This window comes from Ascidia mentula, chromosome 1 (assembly GCF_947561715.1).
Source record: "Ascidia mentula chromosome 1, kaAscMent1.1, whole genome shotgun sequence".
In the NCBI taxonomy this organism is placed as follows: Eukaryota; Metazoa; Chordata; class Ascidiacea; order Phlebobranchia; family Ascidiidae; genus Ascidia; species Ascidia mentula.
Window position 1 is genome coordinate 871,354 of NC_138566.1, and position 25,075 is coordinate 896,428.

Below are 25,075 nucleotides of genomic sequence, written 5' to 3' on the forward strand. Positions count from 1 at the left end.
ATGGAAAAATTAAAGCTTGAATAAACCTTCATCAGGAATTAATGATAATTACCCCTTTGTTTCTCTGTTTGATGATTGCAGACATATCACCAACATCAAGTTGCATGAAATCATCATGTTGTACAATTGTTGCAATGTTATCAACAATCATTTGGTTTGTTTTCTTTTCCACATCAGCAAGATTGTATCGAGTTGCATAAGCTCTTAGTTTCAAACAATTGTCGGTTGAAATCATTTCAAGGATGACTCGACAACAAAATGACTTCAATTCTAAAAAAACAAACCACGTTATTCCAAATTTAATTGCAGATATTTCAGTTAAGTATGAATCGAACAATATATGCCAGATATTGGCACCCAAAGCTGCTATTAGTGCTAAGAAATATCCTGGGTGGTAAATGATTTTTTTATGGCCTGTGGAAGCAAATGTTTAAATGTTGTGATGCTGAAACTTTTTATCAATGTGATGACTTAATACTTTTCTCTTACTGTCTCTAGTAACCATGCTGTCTTACTTTAATACATTTTAAGAATGTTCAAATGGGATTTTGATATCATTGTGGATGTATGGTTCACATAGCAATTAATATTTACAAAGCTTTCACGTCATCACTCTATAGACTAAGGTATGGAAGTCTACCCAGTGAGATTGTATAAGTTACACTGGTGTGCACAAACAAAATTCCAGACACTATGAATAGTCAAAACAGTGAGCATTGTCAATGGATCTAGATATGCAGGTTAATGCAAATATTGCTTGCCGGAGAGGGTCAACTATACAAAACCATTTACACAACTTTATCCAGTAATCCCATCAGAACAATATTTAAAGCAACCAATCCACCCCTTATATTCATTGCACACTCTAAAGGTATTAGGTACACCATGAATCCATGTTTGACACAACTACCATCCTGTACACCCACACAAGCACAATCAAGTTACGTCAGTCACTTACATCCTGCTGTTACAACATTTAATAAATGTCACATTAAGTTGGACGGACTAAAACCTGTTTTTCACACACTGAAACATGCGGAGCCACCTGGAATATGTTTGAGTGCTTATTACAAGGTGATACCACAGTACAAATTTTTGAGCAAAAACCATAATGCACAGTTGCTATTCATGAAGCAACCATCATAGAGTTTGGACAAATCCAATAGGCTTCATAGTTAGGTCTGAACATTTCTTTTTTGAGTTGAATTTTTGTGTCTTCACTGCATTCGACCAAGGGTTTCAATATGGTTCACTGCACAGTTTTAAAAATGAAAATTCTGCAGGACCAAAGACAATTATCCCTGTTTTTATTTTTTATATATACCTGTTTGTAGAAGTTGCAGAAAGTATTTGTGCCATTTTAAGGCATATTTATAAAAATGTTTCATTATCACTGTCAAACATTGTACAGAAGCTTAAGATGATAACTCTCTTGGAATTTTCAAATTACGCTGGTTGTACAGGATGTGTTAAACCACCTAATCACATATGTGATGTTTGCATACCTTCCATATGTGTATAATCAGCATCTTCCAACACTTCCAACACATTTTTCTCTGTTATTTCAATATCACCAGTGTAAATATAATCCAATACACTTTCCAGTCTTTTTGGTGGAATATTGTCAACCTTGATGAAATCTGAGTATTTCTCTCGCATCTATAAGTAAACAAAGTTAACCAATCACAACAAACACAACCCACAACCAATCAAATATTTCTATACATGGAAATATTACATACTAAGTATTAAGTGTCCACATGTGTGTGGGAAAGTGGTTAAACATGATGGTGGCAAATGTTAAAATACAACAAATAACCTTTCTATGGATGAAGAAATAATAAACAATTATACCATCAACAATGACAAGTGTTTTGTGTCACAAAACTCAGTTATGTCAGGATTATTAAGAAACATTGCATCTCCATATAATATTTCACATCAAATGTTGTTAGTCCGCAAGTGAAAAGTTTGAGAACCACTAAATGTTACATATATTCTTTATGTATGACATATTTAACAAATACCCAGTTTTGCGTTTTGGTAAGATAATATTTTAACGTAGGACACTATTAATAACTGTAATAATATTACATAGCTGAAAATGACAGACAAATTGGTACAATGTCACTGTTAAAGTTTTAATCAACAATGTTTTACAGCCACAGGTATGTGTTGATTTTATACTGGTCACCTACGTTTATTATTTCACGTCAAAAGGATTTCTTCTGGTGCGAAATGCCTACTTTTTAAAAATGTATATTTGTTGACAAAATATTTTAACCAAAGTCAAGACATTATTAATTACTGAGATGTTGTATATTGCTTTAAATTAGAGACAAATTGCTACTACTGCAGTGTATTATTTGTACGCGGTTGTGGCAAAAGTATTTAAAATGCCATTTCCTAAATGTGTAAAGCAATGTTTCAGTATAGTAAAATATTTTAAATACTTACCTCAACACCAAGTAAAGCATTAAAATAATCTGACATAGAACAAACAACAGCATCATGTATTGAATAGTTTTCTCCTTGGGAACAAAGTTTTCTGTTGCAAAATCGTTTTGTTTCTTTTCTGTCACTGAAACATCAATAGTTTAACTTCAGTAAATCTCCATAAATTAAACTTACTTGTTTAAAAAATTCATCACTTTCTGGTGATGCAAGTTTATTTCTTCTTGTGTTCGCTTCATTATGAAGACAAAAAGTTAAACTGACAGTGAATGAAATACAAACAATTATTATAATTTTGAAGATATGTAATGTGTTTGCAAAACAGTAGCTATTGTTCTCTCCAACGTATTGTTATTTAACAAGTAAATATAAGAAATGCAATAAATCTTCCCTTTATTGAAAGTTCCATAAAAATGCCACTAACCCGATGTATATAAACGTATTTTAATACAATACTTGGTTGCTATGCACGACCGAACGTTGTTTTCATGGTTTCCATTAACATTAGTACACAGGGGAATCACCGATAAAGTTACATTGTTTTCCGCGCTTGAGTGATCACATGTGAAAACAATTTTAATCTGTTAGAAGTCAACTTTTATTTGTATTATTTGTCGAAGCAATGTACGCAAATGTCACCCGATAATTAATAATTATCCCAGTTCATATATGATTATGGCGTTTGTTAACATTGAAAAAGTGATTGACAAAATTTGTTAAAAGGGAGCATCACAATGAATGCTGAACGTTAATTCAAGCTTTGGAGATGTGATGTTAAGTAGTTAGGCAGATATATTTGCTAGAAAGTAGATGAATCGGTGACATTGTATCGAAAGCGAATCGAATCAACCCGCAGTGAAACATCCAATCCATAATCGGCAAGTGTTTACATTTGTTGTTTCGGTTGTTTAGTCTAATGACGTGGTGCAATAAACCTTACAAAAATAGACATCAAGCAAAATTAATGGTCTGCACCTAAAACAACTTTGTTAGAATATCAAGCACTTATCTTTTAATTTTATCAATCATCTAACTTAATGTGGCATTTTTCAAGTGTTGCAAAATTTGAAGATAAGGTTTTCGCATTGGGTTGCACAGAAACGTGTAAGCAAACCATAGTAATTGTTTGTGGTAAGTGGTTGAATCCATTTTATTTTGTTATTGATGATGGTTTGTTCATATCTTGTCAACAAAACACACATAACCGAAGAAGTGGCTTGGCTCAACTATAACAGAACCAAGATTGTTTTAAACCGTTGAAAATATGTTTAGGTGAATGTGTTTGTGTGATTAACGGACACTCAGAAATTGCCGTGTCGTTAGAATTTGATAATGACTCTCACCTGATATCAACGTCAGCCAATAGCTGCATATTTGTATGAAATCTCAGCCACCGGGTGGCAGAAGACACACGTCAATAACCCAAATTATTGAACACTCCATTAGAGGTGTCAAATACATAATCGGATTTAAATAAAACTTCATATTTTGGGACGCACGATGATTTTAACGTTGATATCAACAACGAAATTTCAACGGAAACTCCTCCATCCATCGCCGATGATTTAATTTCGTTTGCCGACGATTTCGTGTCAGGAAGTCCATCGTCATTAACATTTGACAACTACGCAGGTTTGGAATTTAAACATTGCTTGTATGAAACTATATGTTGTCATTGTTTTGATCTCATGGAAGTGTTGTTGCATAATACTTTTATCAAAAACAACAATCTTTTCTTCTACGTTTCTTTGTCCTTTCAGAGGCCGAACAGGGTTCAAAATCTGCTGAATCAATGTTGCCTGCATGGGTGACTAAGCATTTATCAAGTGATGACTCAGCATTACTCAACAGTAAACCTTCTCCAGCAATTGGAAAGTGGGGGGACAAACTTCACAAGGAAAATGTTTCAGTTTTCAAATGTTTTCTTTCGATGCTCATTTGATATTTGGTTTCACGTTCACTTTATGATGATTTCTATGTTTCAAGTTGTCGTAAAAGTTGGAAATCACTAGAACCCAGCCTCTGTGTTAAAACCAACTCCAGATTTACGTCACAATTGTGCGTCACTATCGTGCGTGTTGCCTCACAAACGACATTGTTTGCATTCTTACAGCAGGCTTTACCAGGACTGATGAAAACCATGTGATGTCGCATAGATCTTAGTATTATTAAGTTTTGTACGATATTTGCAATAGGAAGAAGATGTTTTTCTGTGGAAAGAGTTTTATTTCCTCAAGGACATTGTCGAATGTCAAGCATTTCGCCATTTTAGAAACTGCGTTTCAATGCCGAGACGTTTGAGTGTATCTAACGGCATTGTTCCAACGAGGTATAAAATTGTAAAAACTTCTTGTTATTTATAATTGTGTGTAAAAACTTGCTATAGTAGCCATCAAGAAGAATTATATTGCGAAGTGGAATTTGCACATTCCAATGCAGTGCTAAAGGTAGTTACAAACATATGTGGTGAATTTTTAAAAGTTTTTGAGTAAAAAATATCTACTTGCTAGTTCATCCATTTCATTTATACCATCGTTTTTTTCAGTGGTACGACTCCAAGCAAAAGGCTGAAAATATGCTAAACCAGTTCAAAAAATCATTTGCATTAACTTTTAAGACCTCCTCTGTTAAATCATATGGTGAGTTAAGTTCCAAATTTTTTTCTTTCTGTCGAACTATTTTTATTCAACTAATGCTGGTAAATTTGAATCGACAACTAATTTTCAACATGATATATATAACCGTTTTTAGACTTGCATAAAACCTCAGTGCACTGGAATGATGCAGGCATTCCTTACATTATTGCCCATTCGGATTGCTATGAGTCACTTTGGGACATTGACAGAAGTCAACTGGATGCTAACAAAATGTGTCAGTTTAAAGTCACACTGTCTAAAGTTCTGGTATTTTCTAAGTTTGAAAACATGGTAAGTTGTTGTTTGTCATGACACAAAAAGTACACATTGTGTTTACTAGATAAGTTTGGGTATGTAATATTTACAAATAACTTAGACCAAGAGAACCAAGTACCATGTTGAGAAGACAAGTAAAGCAATTCGAGAAAGTCTTAAAATGCAGGGCACTGGTTTAATACAGAAAACGAGATATTTAGTTAAGTTTGTGAAGACTGAATTCAATCCAAAAATGAATTGAATGAAGTGGTTAGTAAAGTTGTTTGTTCTTGAAAAATGTATGTATATATCTATTTACGTCAAACAGAGTGACATGCAAGCCACACAGGCAGATACTGAGGAAAACATACAGGTAGTTCAGTATTGAGTGGTATAGTTGTTGGTTATAAAATGAAAACAATTTTACAGTGGGCCTGTTCAATGGATCAAGCAAATATGTTAGTCGAGAAATTTGAAGTTTCAACATTAACAAAATTCATTTCTTTGTCAACCAAATCATTTGGTATTTATAAATTTTACTTTGTTGCTTTTCAGAGTGTTTCAATTGTTGTGTCCTTTAATTTAAAATATTTAACATTTTATTGTTTTCAAAGACAATTCCAAAAGTCACATACATTGGGACAGCTCATTTACCCCCTACATTATTGAACAAAGCAAAATTTTGGAATGTCAACATGCAAAAGATCGCAACAAGTTGAAAAATCAAAGGCGTCAGACCTCCATTCCTAAGCAGGTATAAGATTGCTATGAACACAGAACAATATAATATTTTAAATAATTCTAAATTTAAAAGTTGCAAGATCACCCGAATCCTTGCAAAAGGCGCTTGTATATTCAAGGAACAAAGAAAAAGAACTGTGGTGCATTAATTTTTATCAGAAAAATTGCAAAGTTTCCACAGTTTAAGGTAACTCTTTGATTATTTAAAAGTATAAATATGATATTGGTAAACAAAGCAATTACATTTTAGATACCGTCAAAGTGTGTGAGTAAAATGAACACTGCAAGTACCATTATTAAAGAATTGCTAGAAAATAACGATGGGCATTTAGTGAAGGAACAAGCTTACAGCATTCGCTTTCCCACAAATAAGGATCATGCAGGCCATGTTGTAGGAGAAGTAAGCATGTTGTAAAAACAATCACTTTTACTGTCAACTCAAATGTTTGTAATTTTTCTTGCTTGTTTTCTGTTAAGGCGGCTGGATTCCTTCAACCTGTTGATCGCAGGGTAATTGCCAAAATAGATGAACTGGTTACAGAAGGTGTAAGCAGTATTGACGAAATTCAAAGAGGTCTGAGACACTACGTCTCCTATGAACTATTCAAGCATGATAAACCATTGCCTACTTCGAATAGAAGATTTTTTCCCACCAAAAAGGACATTCAAAGTCATTATTACCACGCATTTTCCAAACACCGACTTGCAAAAATTGATAAAGCCAATGTCCAGTGCTTGGTAGATGAGTGGGTCAAGACTGGAGATGCTGAGGATAAAATATTCTTTCGGCCGTATGTTGCTGGCACTGAAACCAGTGTAGTTGGTGGAGAAACAGCACCTGTCATTCAATCAAAACAAACCATGCTGTTTATTCATCAATTTGCATGGCAGCGTAGATTGCTTCTGCGCTACGGCCAAGACATATGTCTAATGGATGCTACCTACAAGACATCCAAATATGCACTCCCGCTGTTTTTTCTCTGTGTGAAAACAAATGTTGGGTACCAAGTTGTGGCTAGCTTTATAACACAGAACGAACGACAATTAGACATTGAAGAGGCACTGACCATATTACAAAGCAAACTTCCAATTGGCTTTCAAATAAACAGTTGTAAACCTTGTATCACTTGTGCCTTTTGTATAAAGTATTTTGACATTGGTATGCTAGATTTAAAATAGAAAGCGAGGTTTGATTTAATTAGACATTAACAACTCTAAATACTCTCCTTGCAATTCATGAGAAGTACATAGTTTAAGAGAAAGTTGACGATTTTGCAGTAGAAGTTAAATGCAATAGAACTGGACAACACTTGGTAACACGGCACATATTTCGGTTCACGTATCGAAAATAACCTACGTACGGGGCTGTTTTTTAAGTTATAATAGTGTCTCTTCCACTTTAAACGTCCATGAAGAAAGTTAAGCGCCTTTAACATGTGATTAACCTGGCTTTCCTAGAAAATTATAGGACACAGTTTAAATGTATTTTTATTTTAATTTTAATATAGTGTTAGGGCCAATGCATACACAACTTACGTCCTCAGCAAATTTAGTCATTGATTCAGACAATGCAAACAATGTCGTTTGTGAGGCAACACGCACGATAGTGACGCACAATTGTGACGTAAATCTGGAGTAGGTTTTAACATAGAGGCTGGGTTCTAGTGATTTCCGTAAAAGTTTATTTCTTTGAAGATTTGTGAAGAAATTGAGAATCTTGCCCAGGTTCGAGATTTACTTTCCACTGTCAGTTCGTACGATGATGAGAGCGTGGTTTCAGAACTCTGTCATGATATTGATCTTGGTGAGTGTTGTATCAACTTTTATGATACCGTTTCACATGATAAACCTTCATTATGTGTAACCTTTGTTATGATATAGTTACATACGATTCACTCAAACTGAGCAAAAGTTTACATAAATGAAAGCTTCTTGCACTGGCGTAGAGTGCACGGGTGCCGCGCACCCCCGACCTTTTCTAAATTTACAACGCAATCGCATCGTGTCCTTTCGGTTTTCGCCGGTTTAAACCGCAGCAAAAATAAAGGCGCATTTCCTTCTGATAGCACTCAAAGTGCTTAACACGCTGTTTCGTTTATCTCGTATTCGCGAACAACAATTACGCAACAAGCGAAATTACGTTGGTGATGAACGTGCTTACATGGACGACGCTTTAACTTGTATATTATGGCGTGCAAACGACCTTCTGACGTTAGTATTTTTTATTCGCCGCACCCTCGTTGATGTGCAAAACTCTACGCCTATGGCTTCTTGTGATGTAACAGTAGGTTAATCACGGATATATTTGCATCAACAATTATGTTTTCATTCCAAGAAGAGAAAATTCATCCTCGAAGCGATGGAACTCCGGTAAACACCAATTTCTCAGATGAAGATGAAGAACACTTATCATCCACGGAGGATCATCATCTTAACACAACTTACACGAAAAACGATTTCATGGAACTCAAGAAAAATGAAAAACAAGAACTCGATTCAACTCAACTAAACGAGGAACTAAAAAATGTCGATGATGAAGTTGGGGAAAAAAACTCAGATCGGATTTCACAAAATACAGAAACATTTCAAGTTTCCAACGATGATTTAATAGATGAAAAGGAAGTTTCCCAAACAAACTTTGCCGTCGTCTCAAAGATTTTGGATGAAAATGCTGCTTTGTGTAGAAAAATTGAAGAGGGTTTGGAACCTATGGTTGTTGAACCAACAGTTTTTGCCCAAACTCCAGACATTACAAACTCTTTTGAGCATGTCGATATTCGAGCACTAATATTTTCAAAGTCACCAACTAAACCTGCTACAAGGGCAAGAAAAGATGACTCCATCAATCACTTTGACACTTCTAAAGTTACGAACCAGGAAAATACTGATGAAAATAAAATTGAAAAACATAAAACTGTGGAAACAGAGGAAAATCGATCGGGAAACATCACTGACATTTCAACACAAAATGAAAATTCCCAAGGAGGAAATCAAGGAATCAACTCAGATTTAAACCAAGCTGGTGAAAATCAAATCACGGAGTCACGATCGATCACAACACAGAATGAAGAAGAATTAACAAATACTTCATCTGAAAGTATGAAAAAAACGTATGTCTCAAAATCAGTTTTCAACATTAACTTGAGTCCCCGGCGGGAAATCCCCTCCAGCCCCTCTGTATCCAAGGAAGAAGAGTTGGATGTTGTTACATCCAGGCTGGTGGAGGAAGTGATCTCTGCTGCAGAATCCTCCTGTGATGAAGAATCTGAAGAGGAGGTTGCTGAAATGTCATCGGTTACAAGCAGCACAGCAAGCGAAGAGTTTAACAAACTTCCACCAACAAATAATGATGAACAAAACCATAAACCAGACGACAAAACTCACCTGAAGCAAAAAACTGAAACGTCATTTGGTGGTGAAAGTGTTATTTCTATGCAGAATGGACACATGCTGTCACCTAGTGACAACAAAGATTGTTCTGTTAAGGAGACAAAAGAAAAACACGTTTCCGATGTTGTTGTTAAAGATGAACAAGTTATCGATAACATTGTATCAGAGGATGAAAATAATGAGACGTTGGTTGCCAATGACAACCTGAATAAGCCCCCAGATGAAGAAATATCTGAAAACAAAGAAGATTCCTCCGTTCTGTTGACGCCAACCAGCAAGAAACAAGCAATACCTCCTGCGTTTGCCGAACTCCTCGATAGTTTACGGAAGAAAAGAACACTGAAACTCCCCGTCAGTCCTCCGAAGACTTTTCAACTTAAAAAGAACTATGACCTGCCACATGGTGGTGCTGGAGAGTCTGGATATTCAACTGACGCAACTCTCAATTTCTTGGATAAAAATGGTGAATTTGTTGCGGGCCATACACTTATTTAAAAGTTTTATTTATCGCCACGACAACACATCCTAAAGTTAAAAAGCAAACCTGTGATGTGATTTGAAATGTAGAAACTGATCAAGTTTAAACTGATTGTTGATAATTACCTGTAAGTATTTCAATGTTTGTGTTTACAGAGCAAAGTTTCGATAAAGATGAACTTGACCAAGAAACCAACAACAATTACATCAATGGTAACCATGGTGATGCAACATGTGAATGTGAAAAAGCAAGCGAGGATTTGTTGGCTGTTTTCAACCACGCGCAAGATGTTTACAACAAACAAAAGGTTACAAGTTCATCTTCTACATCAAACCTTATAATTTTTAAGTATGAGAATCTCCCTGCAGTCTTTTGGGTAACAAATGCTTGGCATCTGATTTTTTTATTTTTCAGTATTGTTTTAACTCCTGTATGATCTTTTTAAGAGAAAAGTATTTTTTTCAATGAAAATTATATTTTGCAACATAAAAATCAAATAAAAAATATTTCACAGTGCAATCCACTCAATGGAAATCATCATGGAGTGAAAAAACTTGCTGGAACATTCCGATCGATCCAGCAGAAGATATCTAACCTGAATCTTTCAACTCATATTTCTATGGAAAGTTTAAACGATGACTCGCCGGTGGTTTCCCTGTTGCGAGAATACTCCGATCGTTTGGTTGATATTGTTCACACCCAAGTTAGCAGTGGAAAGGTTTTGGAAAACCAAACAGACACACTGTGATGTCATAATAGGTCTGTGACATCTTCAAGGAATTGTGTGATATCGTCATGTTACTGCAAAATGTCTCCATTGAGCTGTGATGTCATAATTGAACTGGTCAATGTCATTATGGTACTGTGTGAAGTTACAGAGGTACAGTGTGATGTCATTATTAAACTGTGTGATGTCATTATAGAACTGTGTGATGTCAATATGGAACTGTGTGATGTCATTATTGAGCTGTGTGATGTCATATAGTTTCATCCATTTATCAGTCAATATATTCAACTCTAATTTATCTTTCTTCTTGAGTTGATTTTCCTATAGATTTATTCAATTGTTAATTTCAGATGGTGGATATAGTATTAAAATAACTGATTTTCTGATACTTGTGAACGAAGTAGGCGTTGATCTACCTCACAATCACATGTACCGACAACATGAACATTCTTTCATTCCTCTTGCTTATTTTCCAACATCGTTTTATGCCTTATTATATTTATGCAACATTATATATTATATTTTCTTGGTACTTTTCATGTTTGTTGCACGTTCGAAAGCAGTTAATTGATGCAAGATTTTTCATTGAACTTTAAATATTGGTGCTTAATAATAAGATGAAGTAAATGAAAACAAAATTTATTTCGCTTCATTTTGTTGCGAAAAAATTTGCTTTACCTCCGAGTATCCTTGAGTCTTGATACTGAATTCTACAAATAAGTTGAATCCATGAATATTACACATTGTAAACTGGTGTCACCTTCATTTATAACCAACATTAGTTATAAATATGACTCAGGTTGAATTTATTATTGAGGTTGGATTGGGGAAGGCCATACTATAATGTGAATATATTTGCTGCCTGTATCTATTAGCAGTGCCTTCTGTTGAATAAGTTCAATGTGTTTTTGTCCCCATGTGACAATGTAAAGTGTTATTGTGTGATGAACCTGAACCTGACATCTTGCAAACAAAACTTCTTTAAAACAAATCAATTGTTACTTTATTATGAGTTAGTGTTTGGTTGCATATGATTATGGTTTAACACTGTTGAGAAATATACTGTGTTCCAGTGTCGCTCTTCACATCAAATATCTCACAACTTTCTACAATAAATAAACTTTCCATGGAAACAAATATGTGTCCACAGTTGTTGTGAAACACAATCACGTTGAAAAATAAAAATGTTTGATTGGCAACATGTTGATTAAACAAACTCAATTTCACTTGGATTCCCCACGGGGAATCACCTACCTGGTATGGGGGGTGATGGTTTGTGGCCGGTCGTGCGAACAATTCTGAATCTATTCAAGACGAGATCGCAAATACATGACGCAGGTTAGATATTAAGACTGAAACCTTAACTCGAACTTTCATGTCATTCGCAAAATTAACACAACCCATGATGTTATTAACCAAAGTCCAACATATTCTGGCTTCAGAACCACAACTTTCACGAATTAATTCCCGTTACGTCACCCAGGGTTATAATCCCACAACTCATCTTCTGCTACCACTGCTCAACTACATACAACCTTCATGTTGTGATTTACCCTCGTTTGGAAGAAGTGACCACTTAATACTTTATACTGGTGTGACGTTGCAACTATGCTTTGCACGCAATATTAAACCAACATTCCATATAAGGAAGTGCATGCATTTACTCGGACTTTGCAGCAATCACGTGTTTGTTGTTATTTTAAGGAAAAACAAAAGTTCACAAATAACAGAATTGTGAAGAAACGCAGATTCAACACAAAATCAACAAAGATCAGTTGTAACTAATGATGGAAAATATTTACATACACACGAAGTAACACCACTCACATCAAACATTAAAGTGTGAAAAATTACAGTTTGTATCACAGACAAAACATACAGAAAAAACTACAAAAATATAAAATTTGCATAAATCGATATTTTGGACAAAAACATTCATTTCAGCATCTTTGCTGGTGATCAATCTCAGTTAAATATCAACTGCACCCAAATATAGAAACATATTAAACAGCAACAGCAGTCGCATAATCAACTGGTTTGTCAAGATCAAAAGCATGTGTCCAGACATCTGAGGTTGGATCGTAAACTTCAACTGATGTGAGTCCTTCACCCCAGTTCCTATAAAACAACCATCACACAATTTCATGAATCAGGCACACAACAAACACAGGTAAGTTTACTACAACATTTTGTCGTCAGTATTTTATAAGTTTGCTCACTAAACCGTTTGAAAGTAAACAAAATAACGCACACTCGTGTAACTGGAATCGATAAAACGGGAAACAATGGACTATAGTGACGTCATAATATCAATTCTTACCCCCATCCACCCACAACATAAATCCTCCCATCAATAACACAAGCAGAGTGACGGTAACGAGGTTTTAGGAGAGGAGAAACATATTTCCATTTGTTGACTCTAGGTTCGTATTCTTCAACTGTTTGCAGGGAGCCACGAAGACCACCCCTACCTCCTGTCAGATTTAAAGTAAAACTTTTTATTGTTTTTAGGTTAATACTTTATAGTTATATCTACCAGTTTTTATGTTTAGGATTCTTTTCAGGAAACTCCATTATATTTATCACGTCATACATTCACCGGTGACGAATATGAATTTGTATTTTATAATATTTACATAAAAACCACTTAATGTTAATTTTATTGCTTAACTTTTCATCACTAACCAATTGCATAGATCTTCCCTTTAACTTCTTCACATGCTAAATAACTTCTTGTTTCATTGAGAGAAGCGATTCTTGTGGAGGTTCCAACACGAATATCACGGAATTCACATGATTGTAAGTATTGTCTGCCATCATGTCTTCCGCCCACAGAAAACAAAACATCTGAAGAAATTTCCAAATCGCTTGTGTTAATATTCATTGTGACGTCATATTACGATTATGTTGTAATGTTACGTAACAAGCAATGAGGTAAGCTCTGTGTTTCTTAACGTAAAAATAAGAGATCAGATTTAAATCGATGTTTACAATAAAGTTAGGTAATATAACGGTTGATATTCATTCAGCAAAGAACTCAGTAAATCTGCAGATAATTATTTTACACAATGCTGATTTTTTACTAAAGTTTATGAAGTTGAGTGACGTCATCAGTAATTTGTGACCAAAGTAAGTAAAAAGGTTTTACTTTGTAAAAAAAACACATAATTTTCATGCATTTTTTTGTAGGTTTTAGGTCAGTATTTCTCAATATTTTCATGTCACAGAATATTTCTGTCCAATTAAATTTCTATGACCTCAGATTGAAGCAAACAGCTTGTGGATTTACATGGAATATTTGTGTGGATTAAGTGAGTGAATATTGTTGGGGTAAAAAGTTTAAACTGACTGATTTGCACCTGGGTCCAGTAATGGGATTATTCTTTCACACAAATGAACTCAAACATATTCTTACTGTCAATTGAACACATTCCATGTCCACATCTTGGTTGTAACATGTCAAAGCCTTTTCTCCATAAGCCTTCATTGACGAAATAAAGTAAACTTGATGTAAATGGTTGATAATTACCACCTTGACCCCCGGTCAGGTATATGACCTCTACAACAAGCATTTAATAAGATCCAGGTTGTGTAACAATTATCTAAACTGTTGCCTTTGAGACATTTTGACCTTAATTAAACGTTCACAATTACATTCCTCTTACTTGATGAACTACAGAAATTAAGCTGCTGATCAATGCTAAATTGAGGTTTACTTGGTGGAGCTATAGAAAAGATGAAAATCCATGTTTGCGCTAATTACACCAAAACAGTAGCTTGAGACATCGCATTACATTATGTAAAGCTCTAATGCGTTACAGCAACCAACCTCCAACAACAGCAGATGCAGTAGAACTTCGACCTTCCAACAAATCAGCAATTTTTACCCAGTTTTTACGTTCCTTCAAATTCAACATCTCACAACTTTGTGTTGAATCATCTCCACCCATTACATAAACATTTTTACCAAATTTGGCTGAAGTTGAGTTCACTCTGTCTGTGATCATTTTCTAAACAAATTTAGATGATGATGACACAAATCATTAAAGCAAAGTGATTTACATGTTTCACTAAATAACAGATAATGTCTATCTTAAAACCAGTGATACCAACACCAAAAGGTTTCGGCTCAAATATTGGTTGTGGTGTCAGAAAATATTTTATGTAGGAAAAAATGTAACAGAAGTAAGAAAAGTGCAGACAATATTGTTTTTATGTAATTTAGCTTAATAACCATCATTGTGTAATTTGTTCCTGACAAATTGTGACGTTTGTAGTTAACTAAACATTTTATGTCCTGCATAATTTACTGCAGAGTTTTATTGCTTCCAGAAGCAAATACCAAGTATATGAAACAAACCCATGGTTAAATAAGCAAACCATATGACAGCAAGCAATATACATACTGGGTAATGTTCATGTTGTTTTGTGGTAACATTCCATTTCACACAATCTTGATTACAATTATTGCCACCAATGAGAAGAAATCCTGACAAATCTGCAACATAAACATGGGTTGTTATGGTTTTTGCTTGTGTAAAACAAATAATTATGGTGATAACAATAGAAACATGTTTCCTTTGGGAAAAGCTAATTTTAGCTTTTTTTTTGTTTTTGGCCAATTGTTTTTTTAAATGAATCCATTTTAAGTAGTACTTCTTTTTGGTGAAGCCAGTGTACCCAGTGTAGACTTAGTTTATGTATTCGATCACAGTCTCACAAATAGTAACTTGTTGGTTGTTTAATGTACCTAGACTTGCAGATCTCATACTATATTATTGTGAATGTCCAAGTAGTTGCCATGTGCAAAGGTTCAGTGAAGCTTTAAGTTATGGGAGAATAATTTCTGTGAGGGTTTATGTAATGGACAGAACTGAGCATGATTTCTGTGGGTTTACTTGCTGCACTCATGCGTTAAAACTTATCTCCTGTTTGGGTTGTGCGCGTGCTTGTAATGTTGAGTTAGTGTATCCATTGCAATCTAGTTATTTGTACGTTATTTTAATGCCTTCTTGGCTGTGATAAGTTGCATTCTATTTGAATAAGGTGGAGCCGTGAGGCATTTAGTTTTAAATCGTGTTTATTCTAGTTTTATTTATCTGTTTGCTGTGAAACTGCAAATTGGAATAAAAGGTTGAGAATTGAACGCATATAAAAAAGTACACGGCAATTAAGGATCTGTATCCTACAGTTGGTGTAAATATGGTGGATGTAACATATTGCTGTGAATATTGAATAAATCTTCCACCTTTTTTGATGGAACTTGCTTTTCCACTTGTTTCTGGTACATCATATTGTTTCAATACAGTATCCATGACTGCATGACAACATTCATTGTTACGTCTCACAAGAGGCTGAAAATTTAAACCATGTTGACTCGATCCAAAAAAATCAACTTTAAACCAATTTACTTCATTTTTAATTGTGGTTGCAACAAACTGAGTGGAAATAGATGAAAGATCAAGTTGTGAGAAAAGATTCACAAACAAATCCTCTCGGTGGGAAGGATTGAAATTGACCCATCGAACCATTCCAGTAAAAGCAGCTTCTTCCATCTACATTCAACAACTAATATGGTAAAAGGAAAGCAAGTAGTGATGTGTAAAATGCTTGGAGTTGACAACTTAACGCCAAATGTAAGATATATAACAAAATATTGATGATTAACACAGCCATGCTTGAAATGTCAGCTTCAAAATATCCAGAATATTAGTTTTGGCTTTTCTATAGAAAGCAAGTGCAAGTTTGAATCATATTATAAAGAGATTGCTGTCATCATTCATTGCATTTGTATCACATTCAACATTTTGTTCACATATTAATTTTGCTTTTATATTTTACTTTCACCTTGCAATATATCTTGCCACCTTACGCATGCAATAGAAAAATTATAGCCAGATAAACATTCATCAGGAATCAATGATAATTACCCCTTTGTTTCTCTGTTTGATGATTGCAGACATATCACCAACTTCAAGTTGCATGAAATCATCATGTTGTACAACTGTTGCAATGTTATCAACAATCATTTGGTTTGTTTTCTTTTCCACATCAGCAAGATTGTATCGAGTAGCATAAGCTCTTAGTTTCAAACAGTTGTCGGTTGAAATCATTTTAAGGAGGACTTGACAACAAAATGACTTCAATTCTAAAAAAGCAAAACCACGTTATTCCAAATTTAATTGCAAATATTTCAGTTAAGTATCAATCGAACAATATATAGCAGATATTGGCATCCAAAGCAAAAGAAAAAATTCCCATAAATGTTAATAATAATAAATATTTGCACAATGAACCATCCCTTGTGAAAGCAGCGTTGCTAGGTAGCGGCCACATCCTAAGAAAAATCCTAGGTGGTGCAAAATTGTGGAAGCAAATGTTTAAATGTAGTGATGCTGAAACAATTTATCAATGAGATGACTTAATACTCTTATCTCACTGTTTCTAGTATCCGTGCTGTCTTACTTTAATACATTTTAAGAATGTTCAAATGGGATTTTGATATCATTGTGGATGTATGGTTCACATAGCAATTAATATTTACAAAGCTTTCACGTCACCACTCTATAGACTAAGGTATGGAAACCTACCCAGTGAGATTGTATAAGTTACACTGGTGTGCACAAACAAAACTCCAGACACTATGAATAGTTAAAACAGTGACCATTGTCAATGGATCTAGATATGCAGGTTAATGCAGCCATTGCTTGCCGGAGAGGGTCAACTATACAAAACCAATTACACAACTTCATCCAGTCATCCCATCAGCACAATATTCAAAGCAACCAAACCACCCCTTATATTCATTCCACACTCTAAAGGTATTAGGTACACAATGAATCCATGTTTGACATAACTACCTTCCTTTACACCCACACAAGCACAATCAAGTTACGTCAGCCACTTACATCCCGCTATTACAACATTTAATAAACAGCACATTAAGTTGGACGGACAAAAACCTGTTTTTAACACACTGAAACATGCAGAGCCACCTGGAATATGTTTGAGTGCTTAATATAAGGCGATACTACAATACACGTCAACCACTTTTTGAAACAACTCAGTCAACTTTTTTTTGTAATGATTTAATTTGTTGTTGCTTATGGACAAATGAAAATTTCTGTGAGGATTTCAAAATCCCTTTTTTTTATAAGATTTGGTTTCAACAACAATATTTATGTGGATAACATTCTTGCATTGCCGAGTTATGCTGGTTGTACAGGATGTGTTAAACCACCTAATCACATATATGATGTTTGCATACCTTCCATCTGTGTATAATCAGCATCTTCCAACACATTTTTCTCTGTTACTTCAATATCACCAGTGTAAATATAATCCAATACACTTTCCAGTCTTTTTGGTGGAATATTGTCAACCTTGATAAAGTTGGAATATTTCTCGCGCATCTATAAGAAAACAAAGTTAACCAATCACAACATACACAACCCACAACCAATCAAATATTTCTATTCATGGAAATATTACATACTAAGTATTAAGTGTCAACATGTGTGTGGGAAAGTGGTTAAACATAATGGTGGAAAATGGTAAAATACAACAAATAATCTTCCTATGGATGAAGTAAAATAAACAATTATACCATCAACAATGACAAGTGTTTTGTGTCCCAAATAATAAGAATAATTATTGTGATGTCACCTAGGTTGATCATGTGATGTCATACATGAGTGATATTTAACCGGTGGGAAATTGCAGGGCAATACATAGGTAATTATTTGGCACTGAAATATATAAAAGTAGTCACAAAAAAATTATGATATATATGTTATTTATTTACAGTTTGTCCAACACCATATTGCAAAGTGGTCATGCAGTTAGGGATGTAACAAGGCGAACCCGAATAGATTCGCCGAATATGAGCACAGATTTCATATTCGTACGAACCCGAATATTGCGCAAGATTTGTATGCGAATATTTATTGAAGCATAATATGTTTGTGTGATACAACCTCCAAGGTTTTTTGTCTGTTTCACATGACCAATAACAGTAGCACACTGCTTGTAACGCCACAAGAACTGATGTAGTAGTTTTTGCTATTGGTTTATCACCATGAATGAAGAAAACATGACGAAAATACCGTTTCGCTTGTAGCAAATCCCTGTGGTGTAACATCGTATTATAGTTCTGGGCTCTGCTCGTGGCACGGGTTTTCGTCACTAAAATACAGGAGCGCATTTGAAAACAAAAGAACGGAAGTCCTGTATTGTTCAACATTATATTTGGTCAATCATGACATAACGGCTTTATTACGTTATGTCAAGTCAAAGTATCGTTTTTCCTAAACACTAGCGGCCACTGTTGGTCTGAGGTATAGTATAGACATGGTTGTTGGTTTCCAAAAGTTTATTAAACTTTGCAGAAATCAACTGGACGCAATTTATTTGTCGTATGATAGCAAAACAATAGTTGACGAAGCGACATACTTGCGCACGTGATGCAAACGACCAACTATTATTGACGTCACACTTACATAAGAATATATTCGGGTTCGCACGAACAATGTTTCTATTTATTCGGATTCGCACAAACCTGAATCTTTTTCCATTTGGCACATCCCTACATGCAATATGGTGAAAAAAAATGTGAAGCAATAGTTGGCAAACCCTGATTAAGAAAATAGGAATTCAAACTGAAAGTCTACCAATATAGATTGCCCCATGACCTCATATGTATATAATGCTAATACGAATATATACAAGTAAGTATACATGTTACAAATGTTGTTACAACTGTGACAAATGATAAAAATAAACAAACATAGCTTTTGGCAACAAAATATTTTAATAAAAATCAAGACATTATCAATTATTGAGACAATATTAGATATGAACACAGTTAAAACATAGAAAAATTGCTATTACTACAATGTCACTCTTAATACTCGTTATTTCAAAAGTATTTTCATGCAATGTCTCAAACATGTACACTGATGTTTATTTGAAAATTCCAAAAACCTACCTCAACACCAAGTAAAGCATTAAAATAATCTGACATAGAACAAACAACAGCATCATGTATTGAATAGTTTTCACCTTGGGAACAAAGTGTTCTGTTGCAAAATCGTTTTGTTTCTTTTCTGTCACTAAAACATCAATAGTTTAATTTCAGTAAACCTCCATAAAATTAAACTTACTTGTTTAAAAAATTCATCACTTTCTGGTGATGCAAGTTTATTTCTTGTTGTGTTCGCTTCATGATGAAGACAAAAAGTTAAACTGACATTGAATGAAATACAAACAATTATTAAAAGTTTGTAAATATGTAATGTGTTTGCATTTCTGTTTTTTGAAAACTAATCAACAAGAATAAATGACAATATTAAATTTTACGTAGTAATAATTTACTCAAACATCAAAGTCTAAGAATTAGGACATAAAAACTTTACGTCATTCCTGTGCACAAAACTAGATGCAGCTCAGAGGGGAAACACCGCTCCGTGTTTACCCAAGCTGGTCATGTGATTTAATACGCATGAGTGATTACGTCGCAATATGATTTCTTTGCGACAAAAGTTGAACTTTGCAATTTGGATGTGAAGAATTTTAACAAAAAAGGTTGATTATTAAGAACAATCCAAAACTTCTTATTGCTTGATTTTCACAGCTTTTTTTGTATTAATCAAAAACAAATATAAAAATAATAACGGATTGATTCATAATTAGTTAATAGTGGGGCTGTCCCATAGTGCAGAAAATATTGTTTAAGATGTTTTGGAATCAACTTACGTCAACATCAGTTTTAACAAAATGCCGTCGTCGTTTCAACTCCACGCTTATATAAACCTGACCAGTTTGAAGACACAGATCTTACACAAAAAAAGGAAAACCAAAAATGTCGACGTTTTCAAATAATTTATGACACGACTTAACTTTTGGCATCGGTGATGTCATGTATTAGTGTTAATTAATCACTACAGATGTTACTACGAAGTTGATATTATGCGTTGGTAGACTTGGATATAAGTGTAAATCAGATGTTTACGACACACGGGTTGCCACCAACCATTACGTCAGATATTAGATGACAATTTGTGAGCAGTGTTTGCAGAAAGTTCTTGGTCACATCGCTGTGGCCACAAGTCAACGGAAAAGTCGGTCGACCGTTGGGAAGGAGATGATTGGAGAGAGAAGATCCACAAATTCCTTGTAATGAACCGAACAACTCCACACTCAACAAATACAGTTACTGTTTCTAAACATTTTTGATTGATCTGAAAACATTTATTACTAACATATGTTGGAGCCACGGTAAATTCTGACTTAGGGTTGAGTGTTTAATTATGTCTTACCCTAGCGCTAAACCAACTTTTCTCTCCAATACAAACACATGCGTGGGATTGTTATCAGTTTTGTTGATTCAATCCTATTGTTTCGTCATGTATACTCAATCTATTTCGTAACAATGGCTATTCTTTCTCTGTTTTAACAATGCAACCGACACTACTGCCATCTGATCGCAGTGAAACTTATTAAACTTCAACTTTGGTGGAAGCGCCTGAAACCCACGGGTTATTTTTGCTTTTCCCTGTTTACACCTTCTCCATTTCTATATTTTCACAGATGTTAACATTTTAATTTTTATGTTTTTAAGCAAAAAATGAACATTTTTGTTTCATGACAAACCTAGTTTTTGTTATTTAACATTTATTACAAACATTTTGGCGACATTTGGTTTTAATGTGTTTTTCTTCCGGCAGTTTATAACAATTTGTTGTAACTGTTGCGCCTCCTGCAGTGTTTGGTGTTTTTGTGCCTCTGCCACGTGATCTGACAAGCGGTGTCAACGTGTCCTTTTTTCTTTTTGTGCTCCCGCATGGCAGACGAAACGTCGAATAAATACAGCACGTATATTTTATGTCAGAAGAGCAGTACATTTTAAAGAAATAGTGTTTATGTTAATGTTTTAACCAGTAGAGAACGATTGTTTTTGACCTAGAGAATAGATTCCAGACGGTTTTTGCCTCTTGCGTCACCTACATTGCTGTGTGTTTGTGTCTTCAGGTGATTCTAACAACCCGTGATGACGATTCTTGGTATCGGAACTACGTGAAACAAATCGATGAAATCAACAACGATATTCCACTTCGGCTTGCTCAAACCTTCACCATCACTGGCATTAGAATGTACCTATACGCCTCAACCATTCGTACGTATTTGTTTATTCGTTTGAGTTTTAAAACATCACCTCACGAAGCGTTGCAATAAAAAAATAAGCAACAGATTCAAACATTTGGGAAACCCTGAACTTACGAATCTTTCACTTACAGGTTTGGGAGTGTCCATTTGGTCACTTCCCGGCCAAGCTACTGTTAGAATTTAACTATTAGGTATTGTTTGTTTATTGCGCTCAAAATTTGCATAATAAAGTCTCTTCTGACGTGAGAATCAACATTTGTAAAAACAAATTCTTGTTCAAAAACACCCGCGCCTCTAGTGTACATACAAATTTATCATGGAAAGTGGAGGAATGAACAAATCTTACATAAAAACACAATTACGTTTTGTTTTACAGTTCGCCACTTGGTCAACGTGTCGTGGCCTCGTTTGCATTTGAAATTACTCCACGAGGAAGCATTGAAGCGCCTTAAACGCCGACACGAACGACAGGTAAAGTGGGTAAGTACATCGATTTGCCAAATTTCAAAATTACACAATTATAAGATTGATTTTTTCCCTACGAAACAACCATGATTTCACGCTTGAGGTCACGTGACGAACGTCTGTATTAATTCGCTTAGATTTAGTTTGCATTCAATAAGCCACAGGTCGCAGCCTACATTGAATCGCTTTTGGTGAGAGTTGTGAACTGACAGTCCATGGCATTCCGGTTCTTAATTTCTCTATGCTTATCGAAATTGTGCATTTGCACAAATCGGAAAAGCTTTGAAAGCGAGACGATCTCATGCTTATTTTAGAGTGCAGAATGTTCCTTGTTTGTACATTTCCAATATTCGATTATTTTTGCAGATTGTCCCGAAAACCCAGTTGTTGGTTTACGAAGTGAAGGAAGGTTGGAAACCTCTGTGTGATTTCCTGGGCGTTCCAGTTCCCAATATTCCATTTCCCCACAAGAACAAAGGAGCCACTGTGCTTCAGGAAATGAGAAAAGAGAATCCTGTGATGCAACGGATACAAAACGAACTGATGATTTCTCTCGCTTGTTTGTTTATGATGTTTGTGGTCGTTCTATATTACAGTGTTTTATATGTGTTATAAATAGTTTTTCGATTGCGCCCAGAAAGCCCTTGTAAAAGATTTTGATGCTGTACCGCTGTTACTAATCAATATATAATTATTACAATTATTTTCCTCAAGGCACGTAGGACCTGCTACAGACCAGTAGGGTATATACGCCTTTATGAGGAAAATAACAAGAAAAAGTACGCGAAATAATCATTTAAGCCCATAAAAAATACTAAAGAAAAACATTTTAAGCGTCCTCGTGACATACGATGCGCACCAAGCAGCCAACATGGTCGAAATTTTTACAACAATATGTAGGTGAGTCAATTATAACTTCGCTGATTTGTTTTCCAAAACAAGCTAGCGGCACATCCGAAACACAGTTGCCACAGAACAGCAATTTTCACACAGAGAGTGAATGTGGGAATGCAACTTTAGGTTGTTAACGTTCATACGTTCCTTTCTTAATCGAGCAGCTCGGTAAGATCTCCAAAGTTTAGCCAAAATACACAGAGGTTATTTTTAATATGAGAGCGCTGGTTTCTTTTCACCAATGTAAACTGGCAAACTGGCGTAGGAAGTTTAGTTTTGGGCACATAGGAAGTTTTAGTTTTAATCACAAACCGCTGACTAATGTTATGAACTTACGATCAGACTCCGGGGAATTGCTGAGATATTGCTGTCGTTTTTCCAACCTTATGCTGCCCCCATTTTTCATAAAACAGGAAATATTGTTTATACCACTGCAGGGATGTACCTGGATATACCTGTATTCGTATGAGATCATGTAAAACTGGCATGAAAACGGCGGCAGATAATTCACGAAAACCAGACAATTAGGGGTGAGAAAACAATAAAACCGAAATTCCACACTTTCTTCAATTTTTTCAAGCACTATAAATGCATTTTAGCACAATTAAATGTGACGAGCACGTCTGTTTTGAGTCCAGTAATTAATAATATCAGCATTAAATGATCACTCTGGACGATTCGTCCAACCTTGAAGGTAGAACTGTTTGTAAATCGCGGCACCTTACATGATATTATTGGATCAGGCGGCTCACTCAGGATTTAAGTGGAACATGTTGTTTATTTTGATGATATGGAGCAAATGACACGAGACCAGCATGGTTGTTTGATAATGTGCAGTCATGTTTAAAAAGTATATTTTAAAAAAGGTCATCGTTCAAACTTTTTGAGCCAAGAAAACTTTAACAAAGTACGACGCGAAATTTTTGTGTTTTTGGTTAATTTTTAGACGCAAAAGAGTCAAAAGGAAGTTACAAAGTTTGCTTTTCCGGGAGGTTTGAACATTTGCGCTCACTCAAACTTAACATTGTCAACGTTGTCTTGTTCGTTAAACCGCCTGATGTGAAACGACTGTACGGATTTACAAACTATATATTTGTGTACTGACGTTCAGAAGGTCATCGAATTTAACCCATGTAAATTGGTGAAAGGTTTTTTGTTATTGCTGTTGATGCTTCACGAGAGACAGGACGACCGCTAAAGGGATGTTTACACAGAAGCGGGAAGTTGTCATATATTTTAACCCAGAAGTCCGGATAACGCAGGAAGGCTTCCGCTCTTACCAATAACTAACAGAGTTCATACCAGGTAACATTTCCGTGTAATAAGTGAGCCACTGACAAGCAGAAAGAAATCGGTTCGAATAACAAAAGCAAAATGACCAAGGTTTTAACACATTTGAATTATATAACACACAAAAACTGAATCAAGCGGTAAATTGTGAGTGAATTTAAAACGTCGGGCAATGAAATAGGAAAACGTTAAATTTGGTAAAATTCTTTGTGTACTTACTAAAAGAGGTTGATTGTACTATGGTTTGAAAAATGTAGCGAAAATGTCAAAAATAACCAATTCACAAGGGTATATATAGGCATGCAACCGCCTTCAAATAAAAGTCTAACAAGGCTATACATTTAGGCGAATTGATATTTTCCACTTCCATTTTTCTTTACCGCTTTCCCATAAAATTCAGAGTAACCTGAAGTTGTGGCGGATGCCACCCTTGAATTCACTGAAGCGTGATACGTTTTGCTTTTTGTGTTGCCTTTTTCTGCGTGTCTCGAAAAATTGAGCGTGCTCTGGCAATGACGCGCATTCAGAAAAATACACGTTATCAAGCAACCGCTTCAATTGGTGACCCCGACGTTTGAAGGT

The 25,075-nt window shown here is 35.0% G+C and overlaps 2 protein-coding genes across 3 annotated transcripts; both read right to left on the reverse strand.

Moving 5' to 3' along the window:
- Nucleotides 1-31: 31 nt before the first annotated feature.
- LOC145915370 (kelch-like protein 12) lies at nt 32-2,728 on the reverse strand. Its single transcript, XM_083002724.1, has 4 exons — nt 2,632-2,728; nt 2,458-2,581; nt 1,506-1,659; nt 32-270 (listed from the first exon to the last, which is right to left on the reverse strand). The coding sequence occupies exons 1-4, from the start codon at nt 2,691-2,693 to the stop codon at nt 32-34; spliced, it is 579 nt and encodes a 192-aa protein (XP_082858850.1). The 5' UTR covers nt 2,694-2,728.
- Nucleotides 2,729-12,353: 9,625 nt separating this feature from the next.
- LOC145887729 (kelch-like protein 12) lies at nt 12,354-19,766 on the reverse strand. Of its 2 annotated transcripts, none has more exons than XM_082978927.1 (11): nt 19,668-19,766; nt 17,949-18,093; nt 16,612-16,829; nt 16,093-16,236; nt 15,930-16,035; nt 15,088-15,179; nt 14,511-14,691; nt 14,097-14,240; nt 13,367-13,528; nt 13,002-13,155; nt 12,354-12,799 (listed from the first exon to the last, which is right to left on the reverse strand). In XM_082978927.1, the coding sequence occupies exons 1-11, from the start codon at nt 19,701-19,703 to the stop codon at nt 12,685-12,687; spliced, it is 1,497 nt and encodes a 498-aa protein (XP_082835053.1). In that variant the 5' UTR covers nt 19,704-19,766; the 3' UTR covers nt 12,354-12,684. The 2 variants fall into 2 exon arrangements, with proteins under 2 accessions (XP_082835053.1, XP_082835054.1); XM_082978928.1 differs by lacking the exon at nt 19,668-19,766 and adding an exon at nt 18,787-19,390.
- Between the last annotated feature and the right edge of the window lie 5,309 nt (nt 19,767-25,075).

Coding starts and splice junctions, on each gene's coding strand:
- LOC145915370 (XM_083002724.1), bottom strand. CDS start 2,693: ATGAAGCGAACACAAGAAGAAATAAACTTGCATCACCAGAAAGTGATG. Junction 2,582..2,631: donor GTGATGAATTTTTTAAACAA/GTAAGTTTAATT, acceptor TTGATGTTTCAG/TGACAGAAAAGAAACAAAAC. Junction 1,660..2,457: donor ATGCTTTACTTGGTGTTGAG/GTAAGTATTTAA, acceptor GTTTACTTATAG/ATGCGAGAGAAATACTCAGA.
- LOC145887729 (XM_082978927.1), bottom strand. CDS start 19,703: ATGTCAGATTATTTTAATGCTTTACTTGGTGTTGAG. Junction 13,529..14,096: donor TGGAATGTGTTCAATTGACA/GTAAGAATATGT, acceptor AAATTTCTTCAG/ATGTTTTGTTTTCTGTGGGC. Junction 12,800..13,001: donor TATGTTGTGGGTGGATGGGG/GTAAGAATTGAT, acceptor GTTGTTTTATAG/GAACTGGGGTGAAGGACTCA.